At 43.4% G+C, this 27,833-nt stretch overlaps 1 protein-coding gene across 1 annotated transcript in view; it reads right to left on the bottom strand.

Moving 5' to 3' along the window:
- The window catches only part of APBB3 (amyloid beta precursor protein binding family B member 3), a 222,114-nt gene that overhangs the window by 115,548 nt on the left and 78,733 nt on the right, over positions 1 to 27,833 (bottom strand). The window contains exons 3-6 of the mRNA XM_078653428.1: positions 16,841 to 17,028; positions 14,595 to 14,665; positions 6,786 to 6,846; positions 5,880 to 6,014 (exon numbers count right to left, since the gene is read on the bottom strand). Of these exons, the coding sequence (XP_078509554.1) occupies positions 5,880 to 6,014; positions 6,786 to 6,846; positions 14,595 to 14,665; positions 16,841 to 17,028 (455 nt within the window). The remainder of the gene's footprint in view (positions 1 to 5,879; positions 6,015 to 6,785; positions 6,847 to 14,594; positions 14,666 to 16,840; positions 17,029 to 27,833) is intronic.

The raw sequence follows: 27,833 nt of genomic DNA on the forward strand, positions 1-27,833 counted from the left end.
AACAGTCACCCCCGTCTCGCGGGACGCGAGCGGGACGCCCGGAGCGAAGCCCGGGCAAAGGGCGGGCCCTCTGTGGTCCTCAGTGGCCGAGGTAGGCCGGGCTGGGCCCTGTTATTTTAGATTTTTACTTTTTGTTGTTTGCGCTTCTTTGCTGCTTCGAAATTGCAGCAAATATTTTAACATAAGCATACGGATGATCTGTTGACAATCAACTCTGATATCTGCTTTGGTGAATTGATTGGCTTCTTTCGGTATTCTAGTACTGTTATCTTAAAAATTGTGTGATCTGATATTTGTGACTGCGCATTAAGCATAAGGTCTATCCCCTAAAGAAGTATTATGTCTACAAAGAAATTACGATCCGGGAAAGTGCTAAGAGATAAAGTAGATGTCATATCCGAATCTGCACGCTTGAGGAAAAAATCAGAAAGTAGTGTGTTAGTGAAAGGCCAGATGCAGTTGGAACATATTTGGGAAAAATCTGGAAATAAACTCGTAAGAGACCCAATAATTGTGAACTCTGGTCTATCGCCTCATTCACAACCACAAACTAAGCGAGTAATGGATTTAAACACTGTCGGGCCGACTGAACTAAATCAATCTTCTATCCCTCAAATGATGGAAATCAACTCCTTGGCTCATGAACATAATACCTTTATTGAAAGAGAAAAGGAAGGTGAAGACTTTGCTGCTACATCCATCTCCACTAGTATCGATCTTGAACTTTGTGGTCGATACATGGATAAGAAACCCCTTGCCCAGGTTATGGACGGCAAAACTCCAATTAGGGCAACTCCATCCGGAATGCTTCTATACAGTAGCACTCCATCAAACAAATCTCAAGAGGATTTCTTAACGCATAGTGAACTGAAATCTCCCCAATTAAACTTATCTGGGATTTGTTCTTTTGTTCAATCCAGCTACCCAAAAAATGAGAAACCAATCTCTGAATCTCTAATAGCGCTTGAACAAATATTGTCTTCTATATTGTTGCTCCTTGGTAAATTTGCTGTGAGTTCAGATTGTATTTTATCATCTGTGTCTGAGATATTGAAGGAAATGTTGACAAAAAAGGCTGCTAATGTTTCATTACACCCCTCTGAAACTGTAGTTGAAAATATTATATTACCACCTACTAAACCTGCAGTTCGGACTCCATCAAACGGTATTAATTCTGTGCAGGGCAATATCCCTATGAAGTTAAATGTTAAGGCAGACATCCACATACCCCTTAAGACCCCTGCCTTATCTGTCTCTGGACAGAGTAAATTGTCAAAGCTTACTGTCAAAGATGATAGCTTGGTAGAGGTGGTGCAAACGATCGAAAATGACCTTTTTCCCATCTTTACGCATGAAAAAAAGGGCAGTGATGGATTGCCGGCTCAGATTAAAACTAGAAAAGAAAAAACAAAAGGAAAAAATAGGAAGTTACTACGTAAATATAAGAAGAAAAGGCCAAGGCAAATTATTTTTCAAAACATAAGTCTTGAAGCACGAGATGAGTCAGGTAATGGGGAAAATCCACTGTTGAATACCACTAATACTAAGGTGATGAACGATGCAATTAATGTCTCATTGAAAGATAATATGGATAGGAATGGTACAAAGGTGGTGATTCCACCTCATGTGCTACAAGCGCCAGAATCCTTACTTATGCCGGCTGATGGTATGGGGATTCCGCCGCAAGTGGTAAAAGTATTAAATCCAACTGCATCCACTTTCCGGCCTCAACCAATCAGTGCTAGTAGCCTAGATATTCAACCAGTAAAAGGTATAGTGTATTGTGCGGATACACTAATATTGGATTTCCTTCCGTTGTTTGATCAAGACGTAAAAATGAATAGGTCTTGGCTCCTTAATTGCTTCAAAGAGACTAATACCTTAAAACTGATTCTGTCAAATGATATTGACCTGGTTTTTCCAATAAAATCTAGTATTGGACAACGAACAAGAGTAATTTTCTATTCAAAAATAATTACTAATCTTGTTCTACAACAGGCGGAATTCTTCCAATGTAGAGGAATTGACGTACTGCCCTATTACAACAGGGCATTATCTATTGCCAATAGAGATAGTATAATTAATCCAGTACCTATACAGGACGATCATTACCTTGGTAATAAAGATCTAAAAATCTGGGTATCAAAGGGCAAAAGAATGGTATCTCAGGCCTTACCATTGCCTGAAAATACAGACGTTCCTCTAATAGAAGACAATCAGATGTGGAATTGGTTACCGGGGGCTCTATCTAGTAATGCCGCGAATACCCCACGACTCTTCCAACATCTTTAACAAGAATTTAAAAATTGTCTCCTGGAATGCTGCTGGTATGTTCAATTCTCCTGAGAAGTTTGACTTTCTATATACTCTAAATGCTGATGTAATATGCCTGCAGGAAACGTGGTGTAAAAATCTCCCCTATGTGGGGAAAGAGTTTTTTGTTTTAGAGGCGCCTGCAAAACCTTCAAAAAAAGGCCATGCGAAAGGTGGAATTGCTTGTCTGTTATCCACCTCTCTCCAATGGCAATATACACATTATTCTGATACTAGCAATCTCTTCCAATCTATAACCATTACTAATCTGGGCACGGTTGGAACGCGGTCTTCGTTTGTTATTTTAAACGCATACATTCCCCCTGAGGAATGTTTTAATGTAGTAATGAAGCGAATGTTTACCTATGTAGCAAACCTATTGGATGCTGAACATCCCCCTTATATATTAATGGTTGGAGATCTAAATAGTAAACTATCTAATTCTACTTTAGCTAAGTTTAGAAATAAGTCTAAGGAAGAAATATATAATATACCTCAAATGGCTTGGCCTCCTAAAATAAAATCTAATAAAAGAGGTACGATTCTTTTGGAGGAACTAAGCCTCCTAGAAGGGCTTATTATTAATGGTAGAATGCCCTCGGATAGTCCTGCCCAGTATACACATGGTTCATACAGGGGTGAGTCTATTTTGGACTACGCCATTACGGATTTTGAGTCATTCCATTTGATTATGGATATGGTGATCACTCATTCTATTCTGAGTGATCACAAATTAATTAAATTGGCTCTTTCGTTAACCCCTACTGAAAACAACTCTTGGTCCTTAAAGCATAAAGACCTCTCTATTGACCGTAGGTCGGGTAGATGCTTTTGGGGACCTACTACCATGAAGGATATACAAAGCCTCTTGGCCCATACTCTACTGGAACTTGAACAGTGGGAGGGTATAGAATTCCTACAACTCGAAAACCTTATTAAAAAAGTTATTGGATTCGCGAAGAAAAAGCGAATTGCTATTAGGCCACACTTCTCACCTAGTCCTCTATTTTTCCTGAATAGGGAGATAAATGCATTAATCAGGAAACAATATCTCAATAGAACTGAGGAAAACGAGTCTCTACTAGCATTATTAAAGCGTAGAAGAGCTAGATTGAGACTCAAATTGAAAAGAGAAAAGGAAGATCTATTGTGGATCAATTTGAGGGAGGCAATAACCTCTAATCGATCCAGAGAATTCTGGTCTATAATAAGGAAAGGTTGTGGTACTGTAGTAGCACCCCGTCCTATTGCCATCAGTGAAAAAGCTTGGACACTATTTCTAACTGCGCTATATGCTCCAACTGAGGTAATGGAGGATATAGGTTTGGTGGAGATAAATGATATTCAAAATAGTAATCTCCCTACAGAAAAAACAATAGTTACGGTAATAAAGAGTATGCGATCTACTGGAGCCATGGGTCCAGACGAACTTCCCATGACAATTATTAAACAGGATATCGCTACTTGGAGTAGGATTCTTCTCCCTATATTTCAGGCCTGCTTTAGGACAAGAACTGTTCCCGAATCCTGGAGGGGTAGTATATTAATCCCCATATTTAAAAAGGGGGATCGGGAGTTGCCATCTAATTATCGCCTAATAGCTTTATTAGATGCCATAGGAAAAATCTTCGCGAAATGTGTTTTAATGCTTATCATGGAATGGGCAGAAACTAATAAGATTTTACCAATGGAACAAACTGGTTTCCGCGAAGAACACGGAACGCTCGATAATCTGACAATGTTGCAGGTGATCTGTGACAAGTATGTACGCATCCGTGATGGTGGCATATATGCTGCATTTATTGACTTCTCCACGGCGTTTGACAAAGTGGATCGTCAATCGCTGTGGAGAAAATTGGCAGCATTGGGTATGCCAGGATACTTACTTGCATTGGTTCGTTCTCTACATACGAATACATGGTGTAAAGTGCTACAAGGTGGTGAAGAGGGTCTTACTTCATTAATTCCCTCCCAAAATGGCCTTAAACAAGGGTGCATATTGGCACCTATATTATTTTCCTTATATATGGCTGACCTCCCAATTTTTATTTCATCATGTGAAGGAGTGGCACCGAAAATTGGTGGAGCTGCTATAACTATTTTAATGTATGCAGACGATATTCTTGTTTTGGATTTGACCCCGAAGGGTTTATCTAATCGCCTGTCTGCATTGAATGAATTTGCTGTAGCACACCATATGAAAATTAACACATCAAAAAGTAAAATTATGTGTATTTTTGGTAAGAGAAAATGCAGATCGAGCAATTATAAGTGGGCAATTGGGGGGCAAAGACTTGACGTTGTTAAAACTTACCCTTTTTTAGGCAAAATAATATCAGCGAATCTTAGTGAGACTCCCCATATCGAACATAATTCCCGTAAAGCTTTGTCCCATGGAATGGGGCTATGTTCGTTATATAATGCTACTGGGAAGAGACACTTCTCTCTTTTTTTGGAAGTTTTTAAAGCCAAAGTGCCAGCTACTCTCCTATATGGAACAGAACTAGTAGGGCTGAAACATTGGGGATTCCTTCAAAAAATGGAAGGACGGGTCCTTCGAAAAATTACATCACTTAGTAATGCATGTTCTATCTCGTCATGCAGACTAGAATTTGGGCTCCGAAGCTGTTGGACACAGGGATTGGTGGCCCTAGTAAGATGGGTAGCATGCTTGGCTAGAGGAAAACCTGGTACTCTAAGAGAACTTGTAAAAAAGGAGTTACTGGGTAATCTTAATGATTTTTCCTCTTTACTAAAAAATTTTAGGAAAGCTGTGGCCCTGTTAGAGTTGGATGAGAGTACCCTATTTTTAATTAATTCTTCTGAACTTAAAAATTTATTAAAAAGAGCTTCGTGGGAGTTATCTTTTAAGCTGGATACTCTTGCCCAACCCAGATTATGTGCCAGGAAACCTCTCCTAGAGACATATACCCCCAAGCTGGCCCAGCAATATTTGAGCTGGAATATTCCTCATGGAGTACGTAGGCTATGGTATCTCCTACGTCATGATCTACTCCCTCTTAATCTTCTTTTAGCAAAATGGCACGGGAGTCCCACGATATGTAACCTCTGTGATGTCGCTGTTCAAGATCGTAACCACGTCTTGTTTACTTGCCCTGCTTTACGTTCTTTACGAGTTAAGTGGATCAAACCTATTTGTCTACAATTGGGAATCTTAAATGCTAAATTGTTTATTCATGCACTTTACTGCCCTCCCAATGAATTGTTTTGTTGTAGAATTTTTAAATTTTTTAAAGGATTCTTAAATATTTATTGAGATTACTGAAATGTCGCCATGACTCACTCTAAAGTTGATAACTGTAGTATTTTGTTTATGTATTGTCAACTATGTATCCTTATATATCTGCTTTCTTATTTGTTATTACAGTATTTTTGTATGTTTAATTTCTTTATGTGGCCCTCAGTGAGAGCCAAAACATAATAAATAAACTTGGTATTTGTCGTCCATGTCAGTGGCTGTCATAATTCAGTGCGTGCGCTGTACAAAATGAAACAAATAATGAGGGAATGGATGGAATCTTTTCTGATTGAAGACGCATACTCACCTCTCTCGGATCACTGCCCTCGCCTTTACTGTGTGTCAGCTGCTGGATGCAGTTGTTTACAGTGATGCCACTTTTTCCTGGAGCCAGGTCTTCCTCGGGTATCTCTACCCACCCCAGCGAGCGCACTGCAAAACACTGAAAGAACAGGCTTAGTGGGAAACAGTTCCTTACTGCAGGCTTCATGGAATCATTCACGAAAACAGGGTCAAATAAACCAAGAGCCATTTGCAAATCAGGAAGTACAGTTTGCATGCCTGGTGTGCAAATGGGGATGCAATTTGAGATGTGCCCTATGTATTAAAAGGATGCATTGCGAAATGACAACCCGAAATGAATATTACCGAGGCAGGTTGCTATTTACGACCCTGTGTGAACGGCTGCAAATGGAGAGATCGTGGCCTTCAAGGGACAGCAACCCACCTGCTGTCCCCAGACCACTGCCTGTTCCCCCTGAGGCTTCCCAACATGATTGCCAAGTCTTCCCATGGAGTCTCTACCCAACTCCTGACTACAAAAAGTCATGGAAAATAGAGAGGGGCACAAGAAACGAATACAAATGAAATAGCAAACAGGTGCATGTGGCTGCACCCCATATACAAAGGAAGAATTTGGCACTACTTAGCCACTAATACCTAAGGGTGCTCTACAAGACTTTTTACGGCAATGAATTACCATCAACTTTGAGAAGAAATACATCCCTATGGCAATGAGGGGACTAGGTTTTCTTTCAGGCACAATATGGGTGGTTAGGCGGAAAGAGGCCTTGGTTGCATCTCTTCACATCGTAGTTCAATTGCTGCTCTTTCTTTTCCACATTAAAGTAGATGACGTTTATCCCTCATATTTTTACTCATCTTGGCCTTGGAAAGGATTTAATTAGTGAGAAATAGTTAGCAACGCTCTTACCCTGGATCCTGGATCAGTGGTGCCCTGAGAAAAATCCTCATCAGGCCAGGAGAGAGAACTTCTGCAACAGAGAGAGATGAATGATGTCAGCAATGCTACTTACAGAAAGGCGAGTTACCTGACAACATTACACAGTAAGGGGCAGATTTACAAGAAAGTGACACATCTGTAGGGATGCGTGACTTTCCCTGCGCCACCATGCAAAGCCCTTGCGTTACCATGGATGTGCCGTATTTACAATACGGCGCTCCATGGCCAGCCACAGCCCGTGGAGGGAGTTCCAGTGGGGCGGAAAGGCAGGGCGGGGCAGGGGAAGGGTGGTGGGTACTAAAAACCAGAATATGGATAATTGGAGGTAAGTAAACAATTTAATAAATAAAATTAATTTCGTAGCGCGCCCTGCATCGCCAAATGCGATGCAGCGCGCACTACGAAATTCGTTTTATTAATTAAATTGTTTACTTACCTACCATTATCCATATTCCAGTTTTTAGCACCCCCACCCTGCTCCTCTTCCGCCCCGCCTTTCTGCCCCAGCGGAACTCCCTCCACGGGCTGCTGTCCATGGCGCAAGGATTGACAGATGCGTCAGATATTCTGACGCATCTGTTAGTGCAAAAGTGACGCATTGCTGGAGTTGCTCATGAAAGTGACGCAACTCCAGCAATGCACCACAATAGATGGGTGAATCCCAGTCAAAAAACCCTGCAACATTTCTTACACCTGGTCTGAGCAGGCGTAGGGATTTTGACGCAGCGAAGGCATAGCGTGACGCAGTGAAATGTTGTAAATTTCACTGCGTCAGTTCTACATGGATTTTCTGCATGGGACTGCCCACCCTGCATTCATTATACCTGACACTGGTATACTGTGACGCAGGGCTTTACAATGTGACAGATCTCTCTGGATGCGTCACGTTGTAAATGGGCCGCAACTTTTACGCCACCGCTGTGTCAGAAAAGTGACGCAACGGTGATGCAAAAGTGACGCAAGGGACTTGTAAATTTGCGACTAAGATTCTAACTATTGTGTTACTCACATCAGGCAACACATTTATACACGGATGTATGACGTTACAACACAAACTATTACACTGCATACTTTTATGATGTGTTTTTTACAATGCAACTTCCATTACATCACAGTTCCATTACAACACAAGCCATTACAAGGCATGTACCATTACAACGTAAATTACTATTCTAACACCACTGGGTGCTTACCTCAGGGAAGGTGCTGGTCAGTGAGGCATATGCGTTGTAATGACATGCGTTGTAATAGCATGCATTGTAATGGAACTTGCGCTGTATTTGCTGCGTTGTAAAGGCATTGTGTTGTAATTTCCCTATTTTTATTGCTACTTTGACCCTATTTTGGTCATCTGCATACAACGTTTCAAAAAACCACTTACACGTAAGACTGATTCTAGTAAGCTCTGTGCATATTGGTTAAAAGAGAGAAATTTAAAAGTGTAACCCAAACATGATGCTTCTTACCATGTTATAATTTTGCCAAAAGACAGTCATAAAAAAGCTGGACAAACTAGGAACAAATGTTGCATGAATTTTGCTTGACTATAGAGCTGTTGTTTAGTGCTACATGGTGTAAATCATTACTGCGTTTTACAAAAATCCCCCCAAAAAACTGTAAATAAAAAACTATAGATATCTAACAGTTTGGTTATGTTATGTTAAGTGGATTTGTGCAGTATGCTAATCAACCCAGGGTATCCGGCTGCTTGAGCATGGTGCGTAGGCGCTGGGCTTCACAGCTTTTGTCGAAGAGCCAGGTGTTCAGCTTCCTGCGGAATTTGAGAAGCAAAGAGATGGGTCTGATGTGTTAGGGGAGGTCGTTCCAGATTTTGGGAGCAAGTTTTGGAAAATGAGTGCTTTCCTATTCTACTTTTGCGGATGCTGGGTGTGTGCCTCTGTGAGATCGAGTGTGGATGTTTGATCGGCTGGTGAAATCGAATGCGGTTGTTCAGGTATGCTGGTCCACTGTTGTGCAATAGCTTGGATCCATTCATGAGAGTTTGAATTGGCTGTCTTTGTGTATGGGGAGCCGGTGAAGCTCTCTGAAGTGTGACGAGATGCAGGTGCTATGAAGGAGGTTGAGGATGAGTCTTGCTACGGCATTCTGGATGGTCTGGAGTCTGTGTAGGTCCTGTTTGAAGATCACAACATAGAGTACGTTGTCATAGCAGAGTCTGCTTGTTATGTGATGTGATGTGTGACAGTATGTCTGGTAGTCTGTGGTTGCCATTTGAAGATCTTGTATTGCATTTGTAGGATGTGGAAGCAGGAGGAGCTAACTGTGTTCACTTGAGCTGTCACGTTGAGTTTATGATCCATGATGATTCCTGGTTTCAGGTTAGTGGGTTTTGGTGTGGGTCCTAGCTCTGACGGCCACCAGGTAAAATCCCAGGAGGAATTCTTGTTACCAAAGACTAGCACTACCATCTTGCTGAAGTTGAGCTTCGGGCAGTTGTTTCTCATCCATTATGCCGCCTTGATCATGCAGTTAGTAAAGTTGGTTCTAGTGATGGGTGTCATGGGCATTGGGTTTAATGGGTATGCCTTTGGATCTCATAATGTTAGCAAGCGGAGTCATGTAGATATTGAGCAGGGTGCAACTGAGGGATGAGCCCTGAGGAACTTTGCAGATCAGGTTCTTGCATTCTCATGTATAGGGTGGTAGTCTAACACTCTGCGACTAATTGTGATATCGGTGTGTCCCACCGACATCTGCCCCTGTGGTCCACCCGTTGGTACATCTGAAAAACAGCTTAATCCCATAATGACAGCAGCTCCGGCACCGGGATTATGATGTCAATTTCTGACAGTCATTCCATGTCAGCCTTTCCGACATGGAATGGCTGTCAGAAAGCAACATTGGGAGCCGCAAGCAGGGCCCCCATCTCCCCGGCCCCCTGCTTAGCCACCTGGGGGGCACCTGTGGTGCACCCCTTAACATCCCTGTAAAATGTGTGTCAGGCACCGCATGGTGCATGCCACACAGTGCAGGGATGCTTAAAAACATCCATTCTACAATGGAAGCTTGTGCTGTGGGCCTATTGCACACACTACACAAGCCTTCTTTGTAGAATGGATGTTTCCGACCACCCTATGGGTGGTCACAACCAGATCAGGCTGTCAAAATCCACGACCTATGGTCGGGCGGTTCCAGACCGATATGGTGTTCGGCAGGAGAAATTCTGCCCCACATTGTAATGAGGGCGTCTGTGTTCTTCCTGTGAGGAAGGAGCCTACCCAGTTGAGGGCTGGTCCTTGGATGCCAAGGTTGTGAAGTCTTCATACGAGTGTGTGGTAAAAGACCATGTCAAAAGCTATGGAGAGGTTGGAACAGGATGAGGGTTACAGTATCTCCTTGGTCCAGTAATGTTTCCATGCCATCTGTGGCCACGGTGAGTGATGTTTCGGTGCTTTGGTTAATTCTTAATCCTGATTTTGGAGAGGTCCAGAAGGTGGTGTAGTTTGAGGTGGCTGGTGAGTTGTTTGTTGATGGCCTTCTCCATCACTTTGACTGGGCAGGGGAGCAGTGAGGTGGGACAGAAGTTGCTCAGCTTGAGTGGGTTGGGCGATGGTTGTTTAAGGAAGGCCTTGACTGCAGCGTGTTTCCAGTATTCTGGAAAGGTATCGGATCTGATGGAGGTATTGATGTTGTGGGTGAGGGTGTTGCTGATCAAGAGACCCTTCTGTGTTGTAGATATGATGGGGTAAAGATCTGTTGGGGCTCGGAGTGGACCATCTGCATGATCGCTGCTGTTTTTTCTAGGAAGTGTCTTCAATTTTGGTAAGTGTCTGCCTTGGAGGCTGTTGGACAGGATGGAGATGAGGTCTCTGGGGTCAAGTTATTGGTCAAAGTTATGTAGATATTTGCTATTTTGCTGTGGAAGAAGTTTGATAATGTGTCGCAGAGTTGCAGTGAGAGGGTGATGATGTTTACTGCGGCTTCGAGGATGGTGAATTCCTTGACAATGGAGGTTTTCTTGCAGCTCTTAGTGCTCGCTTCAATGCATTCCGCTAGTGCTCTTTTTTTGGTGTTTCATGTTTGCTGTTGGTAACCTCTGAGGGCAGCCATGTATGTAGTTCTGGTAGTGGTCTCATGGTTGGTTCTCCATTTTCTTTTTAGTTGTTTGCTGTGACGTTTGGATTCTTGGAGGTTGCCTATGTACCAGCTGGCTTGTTTGATGCTCTTTTTGTCTGTTGGCTTTGATTGGTGCAAGCTAGTCTTTGCAGTTCTTGATACACTCGTTGAAATTGGTGATGTCCTCATTGAGATTTTTTGTGATCTTGGGTTGGTCCATGTGGAGAGCATTGAGCCAGTCTGCTTTGAAGATGTTTCCTCCTGCTCCTGCATGCTAGTCTGATGGGTGCATTGGCTTGTGGTGTGGTGATTTGGAAATGGATGATGGAATGTTCTATCCATGTGAGCAGTGAGGTAGAATTGTATATGATTCTTTTGTTGGTTTTGAAGATTGTGTCTAGTGTGTGTTCTGAATGTGAGTTGGGTCTGTGATGAGCTGGGTAAGTCCGGTGTTGTCTGGGCTTGCAAGGAGGGTCCTGTAGCAGGATTGACTAGGTCTTCTATATGGAAATTGAAAACGCAGAGGATTATGAAGACCCTGGAGTGGATGGTGACGAGGGTGATGAAGTCTATGATGAGGCTGCTGAAGTTGGTCCGCGATCCTGGTGGTTGATAGGTGAGGGTTCTTTTTAGGATGAATCTGTCGCTGAGTTGCCGTTTGAAGTGTATGGGTTCCTTGAAAGGGGTGTTGTTCTCCTTGGATGTGCAGAATTTGATGGTTTCCTGTGGATGATGGCAAGTCCTCCTCCTGGCTTGTAAGGACAGTCTTGTTGTGCAATCTTTTAGCCTTTTAGTATAGCCATGGAGATGTCAGGTGCCGATTTGGGGTTTCTGTGAGGTACAGGAGGTCTGACATGTTGCTTCTTCTGAGATCTCAACTCTCAGTGGCATGTTTGCTGAGTTTGCTCAGTTTGACATGTACTGGTACTGAAAAACTCTTACATTTGTTTTCAGTACTGCAAGGCCTATCACTCCCATAGGAATTATCTTATTACATTTCATAACTGTTATTTCCAATTAGGAAAATATAGATATTTTGAGTTTGGTGTCTCTGGACTCACAAGTTATAATCACAATGTATGGTATAGTCAAATATTAAATTGTAAGTCTGTAATTGCCACTTCAAGAAAGTTGTCATTTTCTTACTTTACCCATTCTATGCCTCCGCCTGTGTCTGAATACACGTCTGGGGTGTGTAACAGCTGGGCTTTGTGCATTGCCTCGGGACAATCACACACAAAGGGAGCTTAGGTATGCCTGATGGGCCACTCATATCCTGATGGATGGCCATTAACATCCTGATGGGTCATCTTGGGCAGGATGGGATGGAGGAGCTTACACTTGAACCTGAATGGGCGGTGCCTGTCCCCACAGAAAGAGCTGCATGCCCCTCAGTAGTGAGTCTGGAGCCAGGGCATGGACCATGTGCACTTCAAAGACCTCTCTTTGAAGTCTCCCCACTTCAAAGGCTGAACTGGGTTTAAGTAATGGTCCCCTGACACCATCAACACAGTTCACTTCTGGCCCTTAGGTCATTTTGCCAGGAAGGGCTGCTGTGCTCCTGAAAGGGCTGTCACTCTGGTGGTCAATGCTGGACTTTTATGGACTCCTCCTTTGATGTGCCTTCCCTGCTGCCTGCTGCTCTCCTTGCCTGGGAGTGAGATGGACTGGGCCTGTCTTTCTACATCCCCAGAACCAAAGTGACTGCAAGAGCTTGCTGGCTTGCCTACTGTTTGAAAGTCTCAGGGACATCAAAGACTTCCAACAGCCCTGCTACAGCCTCTGGACTCTGTGAACTGTGAGTTTTGCCCTGGCAAGTGGTGCCAATCCAGTTCTTGGAAGTAGGTTTCCTGGCTGTTTGCTGAACAAACCACACATCAATGTTGTGGTGATCGGTAGTCACGCATCTCCCCTCAATACCAACACATCACCACTGCAGTTGAGGACAAAGACCTCGCATCGCTGGCTGCGTGGCTCGACAATGACATAGTATTGCCTCCATCATAAAGGGTTCTCTGACGACGCATCTCTGACCACACAGATCAGAACCAACGCATTCCCTACATCCAGCCGGATCGACAATGACTCATCACCTTTACTGCTCCTCACATCGGGTCTTCGACATTTATGCATCCATCATCCAAAAGTAATTTTTAAGCGGGACAAGTTTGTTCCCTGTATCCAACCTGCGCTCCATGGCAGTCGACCTGAACTCTTTGATTCACCCTGGTGAAACACGTCCAGATGTCCCCGGTTGGTGCTTCATGCTTTTAAGCACTATATTTGCAGATATTCTTTAAAAAATCATACCTTTGGTTCTACTTATTGGATGTTTGTTGTTTTGGTCTTGTTTTGTTCAATAATTTAAGTTCTATTTTTCTATTCAGATGTGTTATATTTTTGTGTGGTGTTGTCACTGTTTTACTCTTTTAAGTGTTGCACAAAGACTTTAATTAAGCCTAACTGCTCTGTGCCAAGATACCAGAGGGTGAGCACAGGTATAGTGTGTATCTGACTTACTCTTACTAGGATTGTGATCCCTAATTGGCCAGGGTGCATACATCTGAGATGCAGGTTCTAACTGCATATTTATAAAAATGTCCAAATTTTTGTAAATATGTTTTGTAAAGAGACAACTTGTCATGTAAAGTGCCTAATGTCTTAATAACAAAAAGGGAGTCAGAGCCCCTGAGATGAGCAAGTAATTCCTACCCTTCACTTGAAACTTAAGGTGGCCAAAGATGCATTTTAAACTCATCCTGAATGATAATTAGCAGTCGTGATTTGCGTGTTGATAACACTGGCTAAGGAGTCAATGAAAGAAAAAGTGGTTGGCGTGGGGTAATGGACACAGGGCAGGAGGCACTGCTATTAGTAAAAAGTGCAGATGGTGGCTAAAGGTCAGACTATCATGTGGGTTCTCAGGCAAAGATTGTGCTCAGTTCCCAAAGCCTTCTTTGCAAGGTCAAAAGGCATCACTTGTGGCATCTGGGGTAAGAGGCAATATAATCTCATGCCCAAAGCGTAACTGGGACTGCCTAAAGCCATGGCCTACATAATGTGGTGAATGGGTTGGGCAATGCTCCCAAGGCAAGTGACTGCCCAGATGTCTGCAGGATCTGGGAATGAAGGGCATAGGTGTGGTAAATGGTCAGACCATGAATGTATGAGGTATTTTTATAGGCCAACCCCAGCTAAAACAGTGGTGGAGTGCTGTACAGGGACAAAGGCAAGCTTACAGTCAACGAGTGATATGAATGGTACCTAGTTGTTGGATTGTTGCTGCATAGTTCTGTAGTGTTCTTTAGGGAGGTGTGGCCGGGTTCAAAACCTCGTAAATATGTTGCATACTTTCTACATATGTATATTGCTGCCTGTACATCACAGTCGTTTTATACATGTCATTACAAGTCTGTCTTCACTGCCCACTTAAATGGTGAAGCCTAAGATCATCACTGTTTATTTTGCTTTTTCAAAATGCCAATCTACCCACGGCGGTCCTATATACCACAAACAAGCTTATGCTCAGCATCTCTGATTAAAATGCTTTTGTGACTACCAATACAAACATAAATACATGATAAATAAATAAAAAAATAAACAAACAAGTAAACAAACAAACAAATAAATAAATAATAGCGAAACTAGCTAAGGTTAATTCAGAAACGTGTCTCATAGGTGTGTCACCCGTCATCCCTTTACCTTCTGTTTAGAGATGGTGCTGGAAAGGGTCTCTCTTTCACCTCCTGCCCTACTGCCACATGATGAGATCCCTGCAGAAAGTAAATAATGTGATTGTATAACCACTTAAAGGCTGTAAATGTTTTCAGCAAGACTGTGAAGATGTTCTACAGTAGGCTTTAAAGTGGTATGTGATGATGCTGATCAGTTGATACACCCTCTTTTAAGTGTGATCTAACTTAATGTAAAAAAGGGGCCGTGGATTTGACCCTTCCTGCAATGCATCCATAAAATTGTATATTATTTGCATTTCATTATGTGTTTATCTCTCCTCGTAAAAAATGTTCAGGTAAAAAATAAAGTTGTAGAAGCACCAGCAAACATATTCATGCCAGAGACAGCTCTGTGAAATACGTGACATGACTACAGAAATCAATAATCCTTTACTGAGGTCCATGCCTTGTGGTCACCAGTAACCTGTTCACTACTTACTAATACAATGCAGCTGTACAGTGTAGTAAATATTGCACACAAGGTGATATCAATAAAGACATTTTTAAATCCTATTACTTTGGTTCCCTTTATCAAACCCAAATCACGCTTACAAAAATGTTTTTGACCAACTCAGAATTTCTATATTGGGGGCTACGAAGGAATCTTTACCAACCCACCTTCTTTTCTAGGAAGACATTAGGCATCATGGTTTTGAACTAACCTAAATAAAAGTCATGATCTCATCTTTGGATTTGCGTGCTTTCTGATATGACATCCGTGATTTAACTACTTATGTAGGGTCACGTTGCTCTAGCTATCCTCTTCGGCCATAGGTCACCTACAATCCAACCTCAACAGAAACACTCCAGTCACAAGTCACAATTCTTCAATACTTTCTAATTAAGCGCCTCAAAAAAATCTCACATTCCTTGAAACCAAAACAAACTCCACCTCTGACCTCATTCCCCTAGTGAACAAGCCAAGGCAACATTGACACCAATTTTCCTTGAAGTTAAATTCTGTGAAAGCAAAGCCTCCATAAACCAGTGCGCCCATAAACTCACCAACAGCAGATACCATTTGCAAACAAGAAATTAACTAGCAACTAGGGGGCTCATTTACAAGCCACTTGCGCCACACGTACGTCACTTTTCCCATGTTAAAAATGATGCAAAAGAGGTGCAGGAGGCTTGTAAATAAGCCCCTAGGTGACTACCAAGAACACTTTGCAAATGCATAACTCTGGACTCATCTTGCTGAAAGCCCATCACCATAGCCAGCGCCATCCACTATACCCCAGACCACTGTGATGCCTCATAAAGATTCAGAGCTTTCTTTAAACCCTTCAAGCAATGCATCAATCCAAACCCAGACATTCCAGTCAGTGCAACACTAAGAAATATTTCTTCATATGTAAAATATATAAAGTCACATTCTGCGTTTTGAATACCAGGCAATTAACTTCAGCCCCTCTCATCTCCCAACACCACACGTAAATGGAACATCACAAATGACTTGCACCCATTGATCTCACTAACATTGCCCTAAAATCCAAAACTTATGAAAAGCCAACATTTTCTCATTCGCAATGCAAAATCGACTTGCTTTAGATATAATTTTGTCAAAAGAAGGAGGAGTCTGTGGAATTTTAAAGGTGCAACACTGTTGCTTATACATTCCTGATAAAAGTCGGAACATTGAGAGATACATTACAAATATTACACAATTGCATAAAGAAATAGAACCAATAGAAGTAGAAGGTGTTCTTGAGAAACTTGGTAGAAGTTTATCAGCAGTTAGAAATTGGTTTTATGAAATAAGTAGATATATTATAGGTAAAATACTAATACCAGTAACTATAATAATAATAGTGATCTTAGTTTTGAGACTAAGATTCAATAATATATTATCCAATGTGATCTTGTGTGTATTTTATTTGCTGCAATTGTTCGTGTGTCCATCTCCTTGTGGAGCAATCATGTGTAAAACCTGAACACATAATTACCCCGATCAGAGCCCCCATCCTCGACTAGAACACAAAGCATGATCTTGAAACACTCACCAATGTGTTTCATCTCCTTGGAAGCCTTAAATTGGCTCCTGGAAACTTCAGCTAACTTTTGACAAATCATGGACCCTTTTGCTTAAGGCTACCACAAACGAGGAGATTCTGGGAAAACAACAAATGTGCTTCACCCTTGAAAAATATGACAATGTATTGTGTTTTGGGGAAATAAATAAGTACACTTGTCCCTCTTGCTGGACAATCTTACTGTTTCCTGTAACGTGTCCTCGCCCACAAGAGGACTGGATCCTGTACTAGACCCACACCCTGGATGCTGCCACTGGGTGGTCCCCGTAGGCACATGCCAATAGTAGGTTCCAGATGTATCTCGAATGGTCCTCCATCCTGGCGGGAGAAGGGGGTCTGGCTCCAAATTCTGATCGGACCACACATTGTCTGCAAGGAAATGAAGAGATTATGAAAATACTAGAACAACAGCATGTGAGCTGACAACAGCAAAAACTGAGTTCTTCACATGTAACGTTTTTTGCTAAGTTGTCATTGTCCTTCATAAGCCCACGCTGGGTAACATTGAGATGAGTTCACCAAAAAAAACCAAGCACTTTAACATTAACGGGTTTATGAATAACCTAGAATGTAAGGCTTATTTTTGGGACCCGTACGCAAGCGGTATTGAAATACGCATTATCACATACTGATGAATAAACCACAGTGCCTCTAAACCAACATCAGTCATTTTTAGGATGTAGTAAAGCTGGCGCAACCATGAGGCTAAAGTTGTGCAAATCTGAACCTGCAACATTCTGCCTGCAGAGAACAAAGGGAAACTCTTTATTCCTCATGTGGACTTGGGACTCTGTAATGTGAACATCAATTTTCCAACATATACTATTTAAGAGAAATAAAAGTATGTGTCATACGGTTCACAATAATGTATACAGTGGTTTTATGACAAAATATTGTAAATGAAAATATCAGCAACAAAAATATTTTAAAATATTGAGAACCTAAATACTGACTCCACATACCGTGTATGAAAAGTCTAAAACAACAAAAATATAGAAGATAACAATATTGTCAGACAACAATTAAGTAACTTTAAAATATTACAATTCAAAATATGTATTTAAAATATATAAAATGTATTCCAATGTATAACTTTAAATTTCATAAAGTAAAAATATATGCTTTAAAATAATATCAATAAACAATTAACATGGCATTAAAAATAAGATTATCATTTGAACACAAATAATAAAAAATACTAGTAATAAGTATGATTAGAAACACTAAGGGCCAAATGTAGGTAAATACCATTTACCGATTCTAAAATACCGAATTTTACCGATTCGGTATTTTAGAATGGGTAAATGGTATGTAGGTATTCATTCGGTATTTTTTACCAAATCGGTAACATTCGGTAAATACCGAATCGGTAAGGGGGGAAGACCTACAAGGGTGGCAGGGTGTCACATTGACACCCTGTTGCACCCCTGACTAGTGCATGGGTGCACATGTGGCACACATACATGCCCTTAGGGCATGTATGTCTGCCACATGGCACTGTTAAAAAAGCACAAAATTGCTTTTTTAACAGTTTTCGTTTTTTACCACCAACTTGTAGTTGGTGGTAAATAACGAATCCTTACAGGTGAAAAGCACTCACTTGAGTGCTTCCTACATTTCAGATTCAGTAATTTACCGAATCGGTATTTAAGAATTCGGTAATTTACCGATTCCTTAAATTACCGGATCGGTAAATTACCGCATCTGAAATGTAGCCACCTACATTTCAAATGTCTAATTCCTGTTGGTAACGGCAGAAATTCGGTAATTTTGGCCGTTACCGACCGGAATTAGGCTTCCTACATCTGGCCCTAAATTTTTAAATGTCAAAAAAGTATAACAGCATGAAATAAATATAAAATCAAATGAATAAAAAATACATTGCTACAAAAGGAAATATAAAAATATTAAAATAATTTTTAAAATTAAAATAAATGATATAACCAAACAATAAAACATATTTAGATTCAAATGAACCGAATGAATTGTCTGACGTCGACATAAGCAACACTAAGGAAAGTGTTAGACTATTATCACTGTGTCATAAACTGTAGGTGGGAAAGTGTTGGACTTTGGAGTGTTTAGATTTTCTATTCCCACTTCAATGTAAGCAACACATTGGGGACCCTGTTCTGGGCCGGTCGCTCCACGCACTGTGCACACTCCCCGTGGGTGAGCCCAAGCACCCCCTGCTCTGCCGAGTTCGCCGCTGCCCTGCAGCTGAGTTCCTGGGCCTCTTATTCTGTAGTCTGCCCCTGCATTTTGTTGTCTGTATTTCGTAATTTGTCCTCTGCCTCTGCATTCTGTTGTCTGTATTTCGTAATATGTTCTCTGCCTCTGCATTTTGTATTTTTTTTTTCCTGCCTCTGTGTCTTAACTTCCTGCGCTTGTTTTCCCCCTGTTTGCGCCGCTTCTGTGCCCTGCCCCCGCCGTGATTCCCGCCCTTCTCCCCGCTCCCCGCCGCTGCTCCCCTGCGGCCCAGCCCCTTTTATTTTTGTATCCCTTCCCATTCGCCGCCCTGCTCCCGCCTCTCAGCTGCTCCTCCCTCCCACTTCGCCATTTATGGCAGAGTGCACGCGTACGCGCAGCGAGCACGCGCAGTGGGCGCGCCAAAGGTAAGCCCGTCTACGCCCATCCGCGCCTGGACCGCGCCCAGCGACAGAACCCCTGGCCCCCGCAGATGCCATCCCACCCGCCGGACCTACGACGCTGCCACCCTCTACGCACTCAACACCGGCCGGATCCCCGGATGCTACCGAGCCACCCTGAGGCGCACCCACGGACCCTTCACCTGCAACTCCTGCAAATTCGCCTGCATCCGGACCTGTACTGCACCCGCCAAGCCGAGCACCAGCAGCAACCACTTGAAGTGCATCCTGCTCAACACCCGCTCCGTCCACAGACACGCCGTGGAACCTGCTCGACACCACATCTCCAGACGTCACCTTCCTCGCGGAAATATTGGATGAACGCCTCCTCAGCGCCCGACATCGCCATCCCAGACGGATACAAGATCACCCGGAGGGACCGCGTCAACCAGACAGGAGGAGGCATCGCTATCGTCCACAAGAACACCATCCGCATCACGACCAACTCTGACGACACCCTCACAGCCGCCGAACATCTTCACTTCCAGATTCACACCAATCCCAAGACCACACTCAGAGGCACCCTCATCTACAGACCCCCGGGACCTCGCACACAATTCAGCGAAGACATCGCAGACTTCATCAGCCCACACGCCCTCTCCTCCGCTGACTACATCCTCCTAGGGGGCCTCAACTTCCACCTGGAGAACAACAATGACAGCAACACCACCACCCTGCTGGACAACCTCGCCAACCTCGGACTCAAGCAACTGGTGAACACCCCCACCCACTACGCCGGCCACACGCTTGACCCAGTCTTCTCCCCCAGCAAGTACATCTCCTTCAGACACTCCACCGGACTTCACTGGACAGACCACAGCTGCGTCCACTTCAGCTTCAGAAGGACCACCACCAGTCGCAACAGGTTCCCCGCAGGAGCTGGAACAAGATCACCACCGACCAGCTCACCACTTCCCTGAAACAGAATCCTCCAGCCAGCTCAACGGACCCCAAACAAGCAGCCAACAACCTCACACAGTGGATCACCAACTGCGCTGACGACCTCGCACCCCTGAAAAACCATCCCTGCAGGCCCAGCAACAAGAAAGCTTCCTGTTCAACGACGATCTCATTAACTCCAAGAAGAACTACCGCACCGTCTAGAAAGCCTGGCGCAAAGACCCGACTACAAAGAAAATGACTGCCCTGAAGCACGCCACCCGCAAACACCACCAACTGATCCACACCAACAAGAAGACAGCATTCAAGGAACGACTGGACAACAACTCACACAACAGCAAGGAACTCTCAGCATCGTCAAAGAGCTCTCCAACCCCAGCGCCGGTACCAACGACATCACCCCCTCGTAGGAACTCTGCGACTCACTCGCCTCGTTCTTCCACAGCAAGATCGCCGACATACATAACAGCTTCGACGCACAGACCACGCACCCAACCACTGAACCGACGCCCCCCACCACCACCCTCCGCGCCTGGACCCCGGTCAGCACCAAAGACACCATCCACACGATGAACACCATCCACTCCGGATCACCAATGGACCCATGCCCCCACCAGGTCTTCAACAAGGCTGACATCTTCATCGCACCCCAACTCCGGGACATCATCAACTGCTCCCTCAACACCGCCACCTTCCCGGAGAGCTGGAAGCATGCGGAACTCAGCACCCTCCTGAAAAAACCATCAGCAGACCCCAACGACCTCAAGAACTACCGCCCCATCTCGCTCCTCCCTTTTCCTGCCAAAGTCATTGAGAAGACCGTCAACAAACAGCTTGCCGCCTTCCTCGAGACGAACGGATCCCTCGACCACTCGCAGTCTGGCTTCCGAGCCAACCACAGCACCGAGACCGCCCTCATCGCAGCCACTGACGACATCCGAGCCCTGCTCGACAACGGGGAAACAGCGGCCCTCATCCTCCTGGACCTCTCCGCAGCGTTCAACACTGTCTGCCACCGCACCCTGGTGCAGCGCTTCAACAACATCGGAATCCAAGAGAAGGCACTAGAATGGATCATCTCGTTCCTCGCAGGAAGAACCCAGAGAGTCCGCCTCCCCCCGTTCAGATCCGAGGCCACCGAAGTCATCTGCGGCGTACCGCAAGGATCATCACTCAGCCCCACCCTCTTCAACATCTACATGAGCCCCCTCGCGGCCATCGCATGCCAACACAACCTCAACATCATCTCCTACGCCGACGACACCCAGCTGATCCTCTCCCTCACCAACGAACCAGCCACCGCCAGAACCAACCTACACGAAGGGATGAAAGACGTAGCCGAGTGGATGATGAACAGTCGCCTGAAACTGAACTCAGACAAGACGGAAGTCCTGATCCATGGATCATCACCCTCTGCCTGGGACAACTCCTGGTGGCCCCTGGCCCTGGGCAACGCACCCAAACCAACGGACCATGCACGCAACCTGGGCTTCATCCTGGACTCCTCCCTCTCGATGACCAGACAAGTCAACGCCATCTCATCATCATGCTTCAACATCCTACGCATGCTCCGAAAGATCTTCCGATGGATCCCCACCGAAACCCGGAAGACGGTCACCCAGGCACTCGTCACCAGCCGACTGGACTACGGAAACACCCTCTACACCGGAACCACAGCCAAACTACAGAAAAGACTTCAACGCATCCAGAACGCCTCCGCACGACTCATCCTGGGCATCCCCCACAGCCACATCTCCAGACACCTGAGAGACCTGCACTGGCTCCCCGTCAACAAGAGAATCACGTTCCGACTCCTCACCCACGCACACAAGGCTCTCCACGACCTGGGCCCCAGGTACCTCAACGACCGCCTGACATTCTACACTCCCACCCGCCAGCTACGATCGACCAGCCACGCCCTCACCGCCGTTCCACGCATCCGAAGAGTGGGAGGAAGATCCTTTTCCTACCTGGCAGCCAAGACGTGGAACTCCCTCCCCATCCACCTCCGCCAGCCCCAAGACCACTTCTCCTTCAGGAAGCAACTCAAGACCTGGCTTTTCGAGCAGTAGCAGACCCCCCTCCCCAAGCGCCTTGAGACCCTCCGGGTGAGTAGCGCGCTATACAAATCTCTTGATTGATTGATTGGGGGTAGGCTCCGGAAGGGTCAGATTTACTATTACCACTTGAAATTGAGCAACAGTAGGGAACGTGTTGGACTTTGAAGAGTTTAGAATTACTATTCAAACTCCAACATAAGAAACAGTAGGGAATATGGAGGACTTTGGAGGACTTCCATTTACTGCTCCCACTCCAAAGTAATCAACAATAGAGAACGTGTTGGGCTTTGGAGGGCTCAGATTTAATATCCTCCCTTCAACCTGAGCAACAGTAGGGAATGTATTGTACTTTGGAGGGGTCAGATTTACTGTTTGTACTACACTCTAAACAACAGTAAGAAAGTGTTGGACTTTGGGTGTGATAGTTTCACTATTCCCACTCTGCTGAAAGCAGCATTAGGGAAAGTGTTGGACTTGGAGGGATCAGATTTATTATTCCCACTCCAACGTAAGCAACTGTAGTGAAAGTAATTCCACTCCAGTGTAAGTAACAGTAGAGAAAATGTTAAACTTTAGAAAACTCAATTATAATTTTCCCATGCTAGGTCAATACAAAATAAATTACATACATTTAATTTATATATACGTGTATATCTATTATATATGTATGTCATTTATTTATTTTATCTATATATATATTATATGTATATAATTTATTTTGTGTATATATATATATGTATATAGTTAACAGTTTAAAAAACTTGCATACTATATTATACTTAACATTATATTAAACAATTACAATTACAAAAATTTAATTGAAATGTGAAATTCTCACCCTTTCACCCTAAAGTTCAAATGAAATTAATAACAGAATAAAATAACAAAACACATTATTTATATTATATATATATTATTACAATATTTGTTAACTGTCCATTAAACAACTTAGAAATATTTACATAATTAAATAGCAAATTAACATGTTGCAACTTATAAAAATACATGTTACAATCAATTAAATATATTTAAAAAGTACCTACCAAAGAAAATTGACATAAAATAGAACACATTAAAATTAAAATATACCATCAAATTAGAAAAAGAAACTAAAATAATGAAATGTACTTAACTCTAAAATAATAACTAATAACATTAAAACTAATAAAACTCAACTAAATATTATTTTAAAAATTATGTAAAACTATATTAACAAAACATTATAAAGTACTTTAAAAATGATATTCTTCTGTTCTATATTATGTTCCACATTATGTTTGACAGCACAATAATTTGTGACACAATATTTGTGTTTCCCAATATTTTTAAAACAATATTTTATATTAATACTATGTACAAAATTTGAGCCTATGAATGGATTTAAATCTAAGGTAAGGCTTTACAAGGTAAACCTGCTTGGCTTTACCCAGTCCAGGATGTCTGGGAACACCTCAAATTAAATGCAACAACAAATATTTGATAGATAACGCATTGAAATCATATGCAGTCCTTGATTTTTTTTTTAAACAAACTTTATTACGTTTATAATTCAAGACATTGGCAATTTAAAAATCTTAAGTCTCTTCTCCCCCTTTTGGTATCCTTTACAATCATATAAATATAGGATCTTTAGGGTATATCCATGATAATTTCAATTACAATATCGCAGAATAACTGACCGGACAATAAAAAAAAAAATCCTCCTTGTCTAGGAGAAAAAATAGACATGGGTCAAGGGGAATAACCTCTAATACTTAGTAGTACCCTTAAGATAGCTCTGCATCACTAGCCCTAACAAATCTAAGCTAAAACACTCACAAATTTCCCTCCCCCACCCTCCCTCCAGGCATGTCACTTCCAGTGTTACGTTGTACTATCAATAAACATTAGCAGTGCTTAGTTGGTGGTTTCCAGTAATCATACAATGCAGGCTTGTATAGGTTGCCACTCCAAGCTCACGTATCGTAAATACATCTAATGTGGTCTTATGATTACAACTACGTGCTGTTAAAGACCTGCTCTGTTTCCGGCACTCCCGGATCGGTTTTGTCCTCACTATTTATCCATGCCTCTTTAATCCACCACCAACCGCTTGTTACCGCACTATTTAGGGTTCCTCTTTGTGGTAAACAAAAATGCGTAGTCCACTGTGTAAGTTAAGATCCTTTATTGTAAGTTCCTTCCAAGACAAATAGATAAGAAGTACAGAAGTAAAACCCCACCAGGAGCAAGCTGTTAGCAGCTCAGCCTGAGTTGACCAACTGCCACAGACAGGTAGAGAGAGACACTGTGAGCCAGAGAGTCACCCAGGCATTCTATGATGTCACAGATGACATGGTACAGTCTCACAAGTGAAGAACAGTGGAGAGGACATTTACTACACATCCTCTTCCCTTATGGAATAAGAACAGAATAGCAAACACACTAGGCAAAATACCTCAAATGCAACATCAGCAGGAAAGTACCTCCCCACACATGGGTACACCACAGAGTACACACCCTAGAAACTAGAAGTGAACTAAAAGTGAGAGTAGACTGAAACACTTGGGAGAGACACAAAAGAAGTGAGATTCACACAAGAAAACATCAAGAGAGCAAACCCCATTTACAAGAATGCACCAAAAACCAACTTCTCCCTAACAATACATGTCGACCTCAAAGTCTTACGAACATGAAACCCTGGCCACGAGCTGCATGAAGGTAGACTTCAAACAAAACAAACTCCACCAAAAGCAGGGAACAACGCAGAGTATAAATTACAAACTCAGAATAGGGTTCACTACAAGACAACATGGGCACAGACTACACGCAAACACTCCACCACCCCTGAGAAGGGTACACCGCAGGATAAGAACAAATCCCTGGGAACAAAAATGGGGCATGGACTACCCACAAAAACTCAACCTCCCCTGAAAAGGGTACACCACAGTATAAGGACAAAACCGTGGGAGCTAAAATCAGGCATGGACTACCCGCAAAGATCCAACCTCCCCTAAGATGGGTACATCGCAGGATAAAACAAAACCCTGGGAACAAAGTGGGGCATGGACTACCCACAAACACTCAACCTCTCCTGAAAAGGGTACACCACAGTATAAGGACCAAACCGTGGGAGCTAAAGTCGGGCATGGACTACCCGCAAAGATCCAACCTCCCCTGAAAAAGGGTACACCGCAGGATAAAACAAAAGCCCTGGGAACAAAGTGGGGCACGGACTACCCGCAAACACACCACCTCCCCTGAAAAGGGTACACCGCAGGACAGTAATCCTGGTAACAAAAATGGGGCATGGACTACCCGCAAACACTCCACCTCCCCTGAAAAGGGTACACCGGAGGGTAATGACCCTGGGAGCAAAAATGGGCCATGGACTACCCGCAAACACCACTACATGGGGCATTGACTACCCACAAACACAGAATTTCCCCTGAGTAGGGTACACCGCAGGATGATAAACCTGGGAACAAAAATGGGGCATGGACTACCCGCAAACAGCACTACATGGGGCATGGACTACCCGCAAACACCACCACACAGGGCATGGTCTACCCACACAGACACCACCTCCCCTAGACAAGGTACACTTCAGGATACCAAACCCTGACAATATGGATGGGCATTGACTAGCCCCCATGACCAAACTACGACACACTCTCTAAAGAAGCACCAGGAATTTCCCATGCTAAAAACACACACTCCTATACAGAACAAAACTGTGTTAAATAATATGAAGTGAAAACTGCTACACAAATACATTAATAATGTTAGCTCTGGTGAGCGATCTCTCACCCGGATTCCCATCGACATCTTTTCTTGATAGTGACAAACACCAAAAGCGCAGTGCACACCGAAGGCTTGAAGTGTTCAAAAACTGAAGAGTCACAAAAAAAAACTGGGAAGTGGACCAACGAGTTCCATTTCTCACCATACGCTTGCCGCTGACAAACGAATCATCCTCCGTTGAGACAAAATCTTCCCCTTCCGCATGCCACTGAAACTGTCAAGAGACTGGTATATAAACTGTTGTCGTGGTAACTGAGCTAAAGACAAAATGGCCGCCACGTCGACCATAGCGGCGTAAGCAGCGTGTGAATCAAGCTCGGCATGTCTTCAGATGTCACAAAGGTTACAGGAGCGAAGACCTTCACTAACACCCAGATGAATTCCAGATACGTCATCAATTGAACGCTAGCAGGGGAACTGAGAAGAGCTCTGCTGCCCAACCGTCACAAACACCACAGACGGTGAGTTGACGAACTTTGCAAGGAACAGTGGCTCGTTTAAATGCAGCAGTTGAACTGTCACTGCCAAAACCACGTTGCGAGTGCGCAAAACACATCGAAATGTCCCTCATTCACCGGGAACATACAGTCCGACTTTAAACGAGATGCAAAACAGCTCACATACAGAGCGATATGCCAAAGTTCGTACCAGTAAGAAAGAGAGCCGATGCCCTCCTCCAAAATGCACGGCACAGCTCCAAGACTCCCTTCAGTAAGTTAAGATCCTTTATTGTAAATTCCTTCCAAGACAAATAGATAAGAAGTACAGAAGTAAAACCCCACCAGGAGCAAGCCGTTAGCAGCTCAGCCTGAGTTGACCAACTGCCACAGACATGTAGAGAGAGACACTGTGAACCAGAGAGTCACCCAGGCATTCTATGATGTCACAGATGACATGGTACAGTCTAACAAGTGAAGAACAGTGGAGAGGACATTTACTACACTCTTCATCCCTATTTTCTTCCTTTATCACTGTTTTTGATCTTTCTCTTCCTCCCCCCTCCGCCACCCCCCCTTTTCTGTATTTTAATGTCACTTCCTCTGGGTGAAAGTGTGACAAGGAAAAAAAGTGCTGGTTTCCAAAAGTAAGTGCTAAAAGTATAAGTCTCACTGTAGCTGCAAAAATGCAATCCAACGAAACCTTGCAGTAACGGAAATGAACACACAAGTCTGTGCGTTGGCTGTGCCTTCTGCACGTGCCTTTTATTTTTCTAATTCCCCAAAGTAAAATATTGTTTGTAAATATGTATTGCACTCAGTTACTATTGAAAGTTTTATGACACTTTAATATAATAGGCAACTAGTGGCTGCACAATGTCTATCCTGAATTCTCCTCAAACTCAGATTTCGGTTTTAAGACACTGAAAAGTTGTAGTGAAAAAATACCTGTATTTGTAAAACCACTTTGGTAGGATGATGCAGACTGGTGCATATCAGGTAACGAGGGCCCGTGATTGTGGGGCAATAATGATTAATGTCATCCCTCTCCAGCCACCTTTTGCTTTCACTCTTTGCACAGTGCTCCTTTTTGGTCTCGTGTCACAAAGCCTTGTGTCGCGTTACAATTCTTGCTCCTCTGAACTCTTCTCTAGAGCCAGCCATGGGGGCACACAGGCCCTTGGACAAATGACAGACTGACAAGGAGTCAGGGAACAACTCATTGACAGATGGGCAGAGAATACTCTAATCCTGAGAGGAAATAAACAGATTCTGGGAGTGAGATCAGACTGTCACTAAAAAAGGGAAAAAGACTGACATGGAAACAGGGATACCTTGACAAATTA

This window comes from Lissotriton helveticus, chromosome 7, assembly GCF_964261635.1.
Source record: "Lissotriton helveticus chromosome 7, aLisHel1.1, whole genome shotgun sequence".
NCBI classification, from domain to species: Eukaryota; Metazoa; Chordata; class Amphibia; order Caudata; family Salamandridae; genus Lissotriton; species Lissotriton helveticus.